General features: G+C 42.6%; 2 protein-coding genes across 2 annotated transcripts in view; both read right to left on the reverse strand.

Moving 5' to 3' along the window:
- Positions 1–2,829: 2,829 nt before the first annotated feature.
- LOC311230183 (cytokine-like protein 1) lies at positions 2,830–5,671 on the reverse strand. Its single transcript, XM_084316388.1, has 4 exons — positions 5,493–5,671; positions 5,336–5,380; positions 4,273–4,419; positions 2,830–3,923 (listed from the first exon to the last, which is right to left on the reverse strand). The coding sequence occupies exons 1-4, from the start codon at positions 5,637–5,639 to the stop codon at positions 3,822–3,824; spliced, it is 441 nt and encodes a 146-aa protein (XP_084172514.1). The 5' UTR covers positions 5,640–5,671; the 3' UTR covers positions 2,830–3,821.
- An 829-nt stretch (positions 5,672–6,500) lies between these two features.
- LOC311230310 (limbin-like) overlaps positions 6,501–12,001 on the reverse strand; it is an 87,367-nt gene continuing 81,866 nt past the window's right edge. Inside the window, exons 22-23 of the mRNA XM_084316548.1 lie at positions 7,412–7,510; positions 6,501–7,083 (exon numbers count right to left, since the gene is read on the reverse strand). Coding sequence (XP_084172674.1) covers positions 6,690–7,083; positions 7,412–7,510 — 493 coding nt within the window. The 3' untranslated portion in view covers positions 6,501–6,689. The remainder of the gene's footprint in view (positions 7,084–7,411; positions 7,511–12,001) is intronic.

A 12,001-nucleotide genomic window follows, 5' to 3' on the forward strand; every position in this document is an offset into this window, starting at 1 on the left:
GCTGGTTTATGTACTCATGTACGGCAGGAGTTATATGGAACCAATTACCTACCTCTTGCAATGCACTAGCTACAGAAAGAAGACCACTTTGAAAAAGGGGTTAGCGTCTGCCTCTATTTGATTCACATAGAAGCTAGGAAGGTTAGGAGGATGAGTTGTTAAAACTGATGTGTAATGTGTGTTTACAGATGGATCTTTGATTTGATTATTAATTAGATGGACCGAAGGGAATGCTGTAGATGAATTGAATCGTGTGTTTGGCTTTTACTTGTTTAATGTAATGAAATTGTGTGGTTTGTTTTGTATTTGGGCTTCAGAGTAGCTATACTGTTTCTGCCAGCCAACTGCCCACCATACCCCACCCCCTACCCCCAGAGGTCCACAATGGAAATAAGCCTTTTGGCTTTATTGTGTTTTTAACCTCGATGATTTTTGAAATGTGTATTCCTGCTGGGAAGTTTTATACGTATCTTTTATGAATGATCAAATACATTCAATCAATCAATGTCTGATGTGGAGAGTTCTGTAGAAAGGAATTTCCCCTTGGGGACAATAAAGTCTAAAGTCAAGCGACAATTTGTAAATTTTCTATTAACTCAATCTCCGCCAACAACGAGTATACTCGTTATTGGGTGCCATCCTTTGAACGCCAACGAGTATACTCGTTATTTGATCGTTTTTCCTTTTTTTCCGATTTTAATATTCTATTCAATGTCAGGGACCTGTATTGTTGCCGTTAGAAGGCATACTGCGACCCAGAGGGTGCAGTACCGGCCAGATCCTCCCAGGTGGCAGTATCGAGAGTGCAGTAAACCCTGTTCTAGACCCTGTGTTACACTCAAATGTCTCCGGGCGCAGTTTTCTGGGTCAAGCGGTTCTCCCGATTGCATTGAAGCGTGTCAAATGTCCCCGATCCATATGTTGTGGTGGGCTATGTCGTGGACCAGATGGAGATCAGATGGACCAGATGGCGATCAAACAATTGGAATATTCTTTTTGGAATACCACCGACCACAGGTAAGGACTATCTGACATAAATTTCAGCTTGATCCAACAATGTTTTGATACAGATCCAGCTGACCGTGTTCAATACGAATGCCGTTACTGGCAATAAAAGCATCAGAAACGACCCCCCCCCCCCCTTTCATGCATTCATGATGAAACATAATACCTATTATATACATTTGATTTGGAAATAGTAGAGTGTCCAGGGACGAAACGCCAATGCGTTTAGTAGAATTCACGTTGCGCCCTATTACTCGCTTCCCGGGAATTACCCCAGACCACTCTGAAATTATACTTAAATGCATTTATTTTCTATAACCAGTGGTGCCCAACCAGTAGCCTCAGACGGTCTGGTGTGACTGGCTAGGTCTCCTGGCGTACCGTACGCATGCCTGGAACAAACAAGAAAATAATTATGTAGCCATATTTCCAGAAAGTCTCTGCAAACAGTCTGCATCCAAACAATTGAGGCGCATGTGAAATGGAGCAAAGAGAGAGAAATGTACTGAAAAGACACAGTACCGCTTGCAGCCAGCAGGCGCCACGATTACACATTATCGCTTTAAACTCTTTTAATAATAGTGATGCTATCTTATGGCGGAATGAGAAGATTATTTTAGATAGATATCGTCACAGTATTTTGTAGGCTAATTAAATGGTTGATTTCATCAATAAATCTTTTAAATGACGTACGGTATCCCAGATTATTTTCCATCTGTAAATTAATGCCATTACGCACAAAGACGTCTTTGAATCTAGTGCTTATTTAGTGCCAAAGCATATTCTGGTTATTTCTGTGACGGAAGAGATGTGCCATTTTCTAGTAATGACTAATAACTCTTTCAGCAAGAAAAAAAAAGCAGAACAAATGAATAATCGACAAGTTGAGTAAAACACCAATGAGCAATTAGTTGACTAATTGACCTATCCCAAGCCCCGCCCCCTTTTCTTGACCCTCCCATCACAAGTGTTGCTTTCCTCAGTCAAGCTGAGAGGGTGGAGTTTGGGATTGGTTGATGGAGGGGTCTGGTCCAGAACTAGTTTGCTGCCACCACCTGTTAAACTGGGGATCAGCCTCTATGCATGGATCAAATCATGCTGCCAACAGAGGGAGCCATAGGCCACAAACAAAACCCTCCATAGAAAGACAAGTCTGTCCCAGTACACAAGTCCCTGAACTTTAAAAGGGATAGTCAACCATTTCTGACCCTCACCTTATTTCCTACTTACCATAGCAATTAAGTTGTCGATCGGTATAGAGTCCTTTTCAGCACAATCCATGTTGTTCTTCACACTGGACACCCGCAGCTCCAGCTAGTCATCCACAACAACCTAATGCAAAGTCAATGCGATCGAGCTCCTGACTGTACAAGCTGACTGAAGGCAAATTAAACCTACTACACACAGTGGACACAAAGTAGATTTCACTTACCTTAAGCTTGTTTACATTTACCTTTAAACACGTTCTACACGATGGACATAATTATAACAAAGACAAATGTCTTTGTAAGGACAATAATGCTGCACGCTACGACTGAGTTCTAGAAGCCTATAGAGTCAGATGGTTTACATTTCAAGGTGAGTTTGTCTGCTGGGAGTAAAGGAAGAGAGGGAATGTGTTTTGAGTTGGACTTGGACCGCATTCCCAAGCTATACAGTCCGTCAGTCATATTTTATGTGTGACTAAATCTGTAATGTCAACGTACCTCACAGTCACTTCATACAGCGTTTTGGTGATTGAATGAGAAAGAAAGAAGTAATTCAATGCAAATGTTACCAAAAAAAACGACAACTCATGCACCAGATTAAAAAAAAAGGGTTTTATTACATACATGACGAACGTAGAAAACACAAGTTAATTATATGTGAGTATAAGTATACATAGTCCATACAGATAATAACATAACATCCATATTATCCCATCAAGATAAGCGTCACAGGATTTCTTTTTATGTAAGCTGTATACATACACAATCAAACAAGAACAAGATGTCAAATATGAACTGTAAACTAATATTTAAGCTGTAAAGACCAGCATGTAAATAATTCCAAACGTGTCACAACAGGAGTACACGCTTGCTCTTCCCATCATTATTTGATGCGATGGATAAGAGATTATACGTCTATTAGATCCGTCGCAGGTCCAAAACATAAAAAAAACTATTTAAAAAAGGACTACATACTTATGCCATAACATAACTTAAGAGAGTATAAGAACGTACTGCGTTGTGGAGACGTCTCGGGTCGTCTCTTACAGATCTTCAAAACATGTAGAAAAACCTCAATGTTTACAGAGCCCTGCACAGTGCACCTTTAACACACAGGCTTAATGGTACCAAGGGTTACGGCAACACGGGCGTGTTTTCTCCTAATGGTGCATGGCTCTTTTGATCAGCCCTGGAAGGTAAGCTGTGGCTAAGCGAGGCTCACAAACATTTTTCTTATTGGTTTATTATTTCAAGCTTTCCCCCGGCGCGGCTGGCATTCGGCAAATTTCCTGTGGAAAGTTCTCCGCTCCTCAGTGGAATGTAAGCACGCATGCCGGGGTCTAACATGGGGTCCCTGGACTTAGCCAAACACACGGGCTCAGGCGAGGTTAAGAGCGGGAGAGCAGGTTAAAGAGCATGTTTCGCAAGCAGCCTGTAGGCTGTGGGCTTACCGTGTTGCGTCTGATTTAGTGTCGTTGGCCGGGAACCGTAGTCGTGTCGGGGGTTTGTACCTGCTGTACACCGTCGGTATACGTCATGCGTTTGCGTCGATCCTAACTGGGGAGCGTGTGTGGTGTGTGTGTGTGTGTGTGTTTATCGCTCGTCTCTTCATCTCTCCTCCCGCAGGACTTGCAGACGGTCCTCTGAGTAGCGAGGGGCGCTGTATCCCGTATCGATGGCCTCGCAGTCGTCAGTCAAAAACACAAGGTCCTGTGTGGGAGAGAGAGAGAGAGAGAGAGAGTCAAGCTTCTGGTATAGGTCTGAGCACTGCATCTTAACCCTTTCACTACCACACTACAGAAGGTTAACCCTTTCACTACCACACTACAGACGGCTAGCTGGAGAACGATGTGGACCTTGTATGCCGTTTACATTTAGCACTCTTTTTATCCAAAGCCACTTACAGACTGAACAACAAGTCAGCAGGAGGGGTACATCTCCGGCAGCTAAGGGTCAGTGGCGTCGTTTGTCAAATAGTATCGAGCTTGAGTGTTACACTCTTGGTGTGTGTAGTCGTGTAGACATATTAGCATGATAGGTAGTAGGAGGTTCTTCTTACCCGATAACAGACTTTGTTGACGATGACGTACAGGTTTCTGACTTTACGTTTGAGCAGGATGACTCTGGGACGCTCTCTGCAGTACTTGGTGGGAAGGTTCTCCAACACGTACAGGAGGTCACGCAGCTTAGGCATCATGCAGGAATTCTAAAGCGATAAACATGTTAGAATTAGGGATATATATATATATTTTCTTTATTGTTGTATTATTATTATAATTATTTTTGTTATTTTTTTTATATTTAGGTCATACAAATATCTACCCATCCATATTGGCCAATACCGAAACCAATCATGGTTTGAAACACTATTTTCAGATCATGAATGTTGGGGGGGGGGGTTACAGCACTCCTATAGTAACAAATAAACTAAGGACACAATCATGTGAATTAAAGAGAAAAACTGAAATCTATTTGTTCTTGACTAAAGTCCTCTTCATTGTCGTTCGGTTTTTGTTCACTTGGCTCGTCAAAACCCCACCTGTATACAAAGTCACAAAAATTACTATTCTAAAAACGTGTTTTTTTTAGCCCATATTGCCCAGTGTCTGCCGATATTACGATGCATCAAAACTAGAATGTCAGTCAGTATAGCTTACAACAAGCATGAACAACAGGACATCCTAAACCACGAGAGAGAAAACGTACGATCAGACGTTCACACGGTTGTCTTCCAGGACATGTTCGCTGTCATCTAGGCCCTAATAACTATAAGTAATAAAGTTATGGATCAAGAGCCAAAATGGGTGGGCCCCCACATGACAACAGTAGGCCTGTAGCCTCGTGTCTGTGATGTTTCAATGAGTCTGGGTTCCACCACGAGAAACTAAAAGTGAGTCCCTGGAAATGTTTAGAAGCCACAAATATTGAATCGGTGTCTAAATGATGTTTACATTACGCGCACGTGTTCACGCTGATTCAATAACATCTGGGCAGTCAGTCACTAAAACATCTTCACGCAACTTTTGACATGAACTGCAATCATCCCCTGTATGAAAGGTGCTGCTATAAAGTTATTGTTATTATGATGATGATGAAAGAGGAGCTGATCATGCAAAACTCACGTGCACGTCAAGGAACATTGTGGGCAGAACCTCGGCGCAGGTTTTCTGCAATCAAAACGCCATTATTATTATTATTATTAGACAATGCTGTTCAAAAGTAGCTACTCAACACAATAAATGTCGATCCCACAGGAAACTGTATCTGCACCCAGCTTACCGTGCGATGGGTATTGTGTAATTTATCCAGCAGATCCATGATTTCTTTGCCCAGTCCGAGCACTCTGGGGTAGCAGGTCATGGGAGCGCATTCAGACAACCACATGAAATGAAAGAAACAGACGCACGTCGCCAGTGCGAGCTTCATCCTGAGTGATGATCCTGGCCTCTCTCTCTCTCTCTCGGCTTCAGTCAGTGACACGCGGAGTCCAGAGGCGTTCAGATGAAGCGGCTGCCTCGGTGCCGCTATAAGGTCGGGGTTGGCAGGGGAGGAAAAAACACACAGCCGACGATGACGCTGACAAACGCACTAACGGCTGGGGAACACATCCGTACGTTTTGGAGAGAGCGCATGAATGTTCTCTTTACATGTCTCTAAAACATCCCAAGCACTTCCTCTCTCTAAAAGCAATATCCTGTTTTTCTAAAAAAATATTTTGTTATCATTCCATATATTCTGGACACCGACCAACACACTCATATTTCTAATTTCAGAGTGAGTAGGGTTCATTCATTCCAGAGGGACTGGGGGGAAACTGTAGACAACAACACTGTAGCTATATTTGCCCCACAGACCACTTGCATTGAAGTTCTTTTTGGAGAGAGTGTGGTCGTTAGACTACAGATGGAAATGAGCTTCTGCTAAATCTGGCGCAAACATGTTTTCATGTGACAATGATTAATGTAAATGCACATCGTCTATAAATAAATAATAATACAAAAATCTGCGCTTGATTGGCCAGTTCCCCATGCGCTCTCCTCACATTTGGGCTATTCATTTAGCCGCTTTTTCCATTCAAACAGAAATCGAATGTGTTGTGAGTGTGTGGAGCAGCCTTTGGATATTAGATTATAATTCCGCCCCATAGGCTATCCATCAGAAGTTTCTTACTGGGCCTTGAATAATGAGGTTACCACCATAACCATGTCCACTTCTGGCCTGGCAGATCACTACTTACATATTCATTAGACAAGACGTGCAAAGGAATAACTCTGGAAACAGTGAAAATCAGCTGCCTTTTACTTAAAAATAAAGCCAACGGCTGCATAAAACCTTGTACAGAACATGTCCTATGTGCTGTTGCTACAAAAACTATTTCTACATTTTTGGTCTTTTCAAAGTACCATTATCGTTCAACATGAAGCAATATCATAAAAGAAAAGAATCTCATCACAAAAGGGAAAAAGTCTGTCAATCTCAAGGTATCTTTGTCGGAGCCACTGAACCCTTGTTCAGATTGAGGAAGTTCCTCTTCCTCTTCCTCCTGGGAGCAGCCGCAGTGTCTTGTGGTTCCGGCGGAACCCGGAACACGAACAGCCGTCCTCCCAGAGCAGGGACGCCCAGCACCGGACTGGCAGAGCCGGACACAGTGGGTGCTGACGAAAGGCCGTTAAAGGCTTCACCCCCCGCCGCCGCCGCCGCTTCTGGGAGTCCCGTCGTGGCCGGTTCGAGAGCGGGCGGCTGTGCGTCGGTGGGACTGCCCCTGTCCCGTCCCTTCTCCTGGACCAGCACCGGCATGGGGTCTCCAGGAGCCTCTGGCTGGGGACTGGGGAATAACTTCTCCACCAGACTCTGCCTCATCTCCAGGAGCCTGGGGGATCGAGAGGACAAAGAGGCCTTTTTGTTAAAGAGGGATCGTGTCCAAAAGCTGCTCACACCACCTCATGCGTGTGGTCGCTGCAGCTCAGCCGTGTTATTCCTCTGATGAAAAGGGATGTTTAATTAGATTAATAGGATTTGTGAATTATGTGGGTGGTCCATTTACGCTGCGATATCTCAAAGCAGGGACGGTATCTTTATTCTAAGATAGAAGGGACAGAGGCAATGGAGGGAGAGCCTAGATACTGTCCAGGTTTGATGACCTCACTATGCTGGAGGAGACCGAGATGTAGGAGACAGCAGTTTTGTCTCGCACTCACCTGCTTCTGTCCTTGTCCACCGTGGAGCTTGGCACATTCCTTTGCACCATGTCTTCTCTCAGTTTGATCAGCAGGGTTCTCCTGGCTCCTCCCACACACCTGGCCAAAGAAACATCCAGAGAACGAGCCTCGTTAGTAAAAACATCTCGTCTGTAGACACAACGTCTGTAGACAATGCCAGGCTGGATTAAAGTCGCTATGACCGAAAGCGATATGTCATGCTTTAGAATGCCCACAAACTGTGCCCAGAGATGGAGAGAGAGATATAGATATAGATTCGTTTCCACAGCCTGTACACGAACAAAACAATTAAGCAACATCAATCAAACACAGCCGCAGGGAACACAATGCAGTCACAAGAACACAAGTTAATTTAATGTTACTGCTACAGTTTGTTGAGGGCAGTGATGGCAGAGCGCACAAAGCTCTTACTGTGGCAGCATACTCTTTTTTAGATCTATATCTGCGGCCAGATGGGAGTAGAGTGAAGCATGAGTTCAGGGGGTGGCTGAGGTCGTGTGCTACAGTATGACGAGCGCGTTGCATGTGACGGCGGTGTCAACGAGGCCTGAGAGGTCGGGAGTAGGGAGAAAAAGGTTTCTGTTGGCGACAGTGAGCAGGGTGAAGGAGCATGTGGTTTTATATGACAGAGTGCCCAGAGTTTCCGGCTGGCGAGGAGCCTCTGTTGGGACAGCATTTATGGATGTCGGTGGTGAGTTTATTGTCAAGGCTGGTTCTCCACCATCTCAGCCGTTTAACTTATTTATTTATTTTTTACCCAGGGACAGTGCACATTAATCAACATATTCAGTTTCCACGTCAATGTAAATGTGCCAGAATTAGCTAATGAGATAGTTTTAATCTGTAGTCCCTGCCTACCATGCATGTCTTTATGGTGTGGGAGGAAACCAGAGTACCCAGAGGAAACCCACACGATTGATGAACATTGAACACTGTTGATGTGGCAGTGGGGGGTATTGGGTTTATTGTGGGTTTTGATGAGGAGTTCCTCCACTGCGTGAAGTTAGAGATGGAGTGTTGAGAGTATGTATGCAAGTATGGCTGTGTCATCTGAGGAGTGTTTTGTAATGGGGGAAGGACTGAGTCAGTTGCAAATTGCCTTGGACAGTCCATTGTGCCTTTGTGCCAGTAGCCATCAGCCTCCACAACCGTGGGTACGGACTGCTGCCAATAGTTGGAGAACTAACGGCTGGAGAACTAGAGAACTGTTAGGACTGTCTGACTCCTAATACTAAACACTGCACGGTGTAGTGTCTTACCATGATATATACCATGTATACTATACAACCATATTATTATTATTGTCTTAATTAACTCATTATCCTTTCTACCTGTATCACTCCTCCACCCTCCCCATGCTGCTATGACACCTGCATTTCCCCAAGGGGATCAATAAAGGAACACTTGACTTGACGTGTAGAGGGTGTACAGAAAGGGGCTCAGAACACAGCCTTGGGGGACTCTGGTGTTGGTGTTGATGGTGGTTGATGGAGTGGTTTATTTGTCCATGTAAAGGACTCCCAATAATAGCTGATACCATGGCGATCAGTTAATCTTCCTGAGGTCCACACCTGACATAACACATTGGATGATCAACATTAAATTGCATTAATATACTGTACATTAAATTACACTAATACACATAATTTGCAATAAACATAAAATGCAAGGATTACAATGATAAAATAACATGAATTAAATTACATTAATAGAAAGTTCATAAAAGCCAGTCAACACCGGACATTTAGGTTAGAATATTAATTAAAATAAATAGATGATAATTAAAAAGTAAATGAAATGGAACACAAATATTTAAAACCAGCAAAGTTGTACTTTCTACTATTCAGTCTGTTATCTGCCAATAGAAGCATCTGCATATTCTTTTTAAAAGATTCTTTATTAGGTTTTATTAGTATTTCTTTATTGGATATTAAGGGTTAAATTATTCCAGTTAGTTATGGAGTTATTTTCAATTAGTTAGTCCTGGGTACAATATGACCTTTACTGGCAAATCTGGTGTTGTGGTGATGTTATTGGAGTAAACTATTTGGTTGAATATAAATGCTGGCCTCTTTGAGTTAATGGTGCACCCGCCCATCTTTCTAACAACTGTTTTAAAGGGGAACTATCTTATAAATGGCCTTTTCCAGTGGTTTGCATTGTTTTCTAGCAATGTGGGGTTGTACCAACACTGACTAGATGTGAAATTCACATTCAGTCCCATCCAGTTCAGATGAGACAAGATCCTCCCCCACTAAACCAAGCCATTCAGAATTGACTTGCTATCCTACGCTGATCTGCCACCGCCCGCCCACAATCAACTGTGATACGTTTATATGAGCAGCAAGCGGAAATAATGCGGAAGCGGTTTTCGATAGCAGAGACCTTCAGCTGTTCCCCCACACACACACACACACACACACACACACACACACACACACACACAGAGAGAGAACTAGATCAAACGGGTGGGAGGTAATGGGACTGGGGGGGAGCTCTCTCTCTCTCTCTCTTTCGCTCTCTCTCGTATCAGCACTCGCTGTATCACAGTCAACCTGTTGCAAAATATAGCGCACGCTCCCACGCGCTCGCCCGTATTCCGATCCGTGCAATAATATTCACGGGGTATATACGGTATTGTCATTTGAAACAAGTTACCAATGCATTGTCCCGTGGGATTATGCCCCCCCGCTGCAAAATTAATTAGTCCCTCTCTATCTCTCTCTCTCTCCACCAAAGGTATCTGCCAGTGCAGGTGGGTGACAAAAAACAGCCCAAAACAGCTTGGAATCTGGAAGGGCAGAAAGTGGTGCACCAAAGTACTTGATTAAAAATACAAAACAATGAATTTTATTGACTCACAGGAATAGTGAAAAGAAATAGCAAAATAGTTCCTCTTTAATGTGCTTGGTCCATGATAAGTGACTGTCAACGACTAGGCCCAGCAGTTTAGCTTCGTCCACCTGTTGTAAAGACAACAATAACCTTTTGGATATATTTATGGCTCATTTATTTATTTTGATCCAATCATATACTATATTCAACTTTCTAGACAAAACTTGATTTAACTCATGGCATGTGGTTGCTGCATAATATACAGTGGAGTCATCAGTGTACATTGTTATAGCTGCATTTTTTCATATCAGAGTTATTAGCAAAGATTTAAAACAGGAGTGGTCCCTGAAAACCTTCTTGAGGTATAGGGAGGTGTAGTGGTTACGTCATTGCTGTTTCCGGCTGGTCCACCATCTTGAAAATGCAATGTATTTTCCCATTGCCCATTTCTAAATCGTCTCGTTTAAAACAAATAAAGCATGAACATTTGCATGGTGTACCTTTCTGTGCATATTCATCCACAATCTATAGCTCAACATGAAAATATTCGCAATTAATCGTAAAAAAAAATCGCTGAATTTTATTTCAACCAAAAATGCTTAAACAATAATGTTAGTGATATAAGGAAACTCATTTTGTGCAAAAATTGAAAGCTTTTAAATGTTCATGAGGCAGAATTGTTACAATAGCCGATAATCCATTTTCCCAATGATAAATCCCTATACGGGCGAATCCAAAGTGACGTCAGACTACACCTCCCTATACCACATGCTAAACTACTACAATTTGAAATACCATCTGTGTTCTAGAGGAAAGATAACTCTTCATGAAGGTAGTCGCAGATGGGTTAACTTAAAACCTTTTAAGCTTTTCAATTAAAATATCATGATCAATGACATCAAATGCGGCACTGGAATCTAACATAACTATTTTTGAGTCATCAATCTCCCTGAACCAATTGCCAGTCATTTATATACAGTAAGTGCTGTACAAGTCGAGTAACCCTTTCTGTAAGCATGCTGATATCTGGTAATCAAGCTGATATTGTTAAAGTAGTCTTGGATCTGAACACGAATAATCCTTTCCATAACCTTGTTAAGCACAGAAAGAATACTTTTAGATCTATTATTAGGCCCACTGAAGGGTAAATCATTCTTCAATTAGTATCCGCAATGGAATGCCAGAGCCTTCTCTTCTGTGTCTCCCTCTCAGCCTTCTTACGGTCTCAATAAAGAACTTTCTCTCCTGTGTCTCCCCTACTGTCTCCCTCTCAGCCTTCCTACTGTCTCAATAAAGAACTTTCTCTCCTGTGTCTCTCCTACTCTGTCTCTCTCTCAGCCGTCCTACTGCCTCAATAAAGAGCCTTCTCTCCTGTGTCTCCCCTACTCTGTCTCCCTCTCAGCCTTACTACTGTCTCAATAAAGAACCTTCAATCCTGCTCCGTCTCCCCCTTGGCCTTTTTTCTTGTTACATTGTGTGTCTGAATGTACTGTATAGTTATGTACCCGTACATGTCCAAAAAACTTCCAAAAGGCAGAGAGGGTTTTTTATATAGTCTTAAGCTTACTTAATCAATCCTTCCTGAGACCTGAGGAAGATCCTTTGGGATTCAATAAACAAGTTCTAGTTACAAGATGGTGTGTAGGATCTAAATATAAAACCTTATTATTATCCTAATTATATTTGAGCTATAACATAACTGTATTCAAATAGTGACAAAGGGAAAAAATAAGA

This window comes from Notolepis coatsorum (genome assembly GCF_963971535.1).
Source record: "Notolepis coatsorum genome assembly, chromosome: 6".
Lineage (NCBI taxonomy): Eukaryota > Metazoa > Chordata > Actinopteri > Aulopiformes > Paralepididae > Notolepis > Notolepis coatsorum.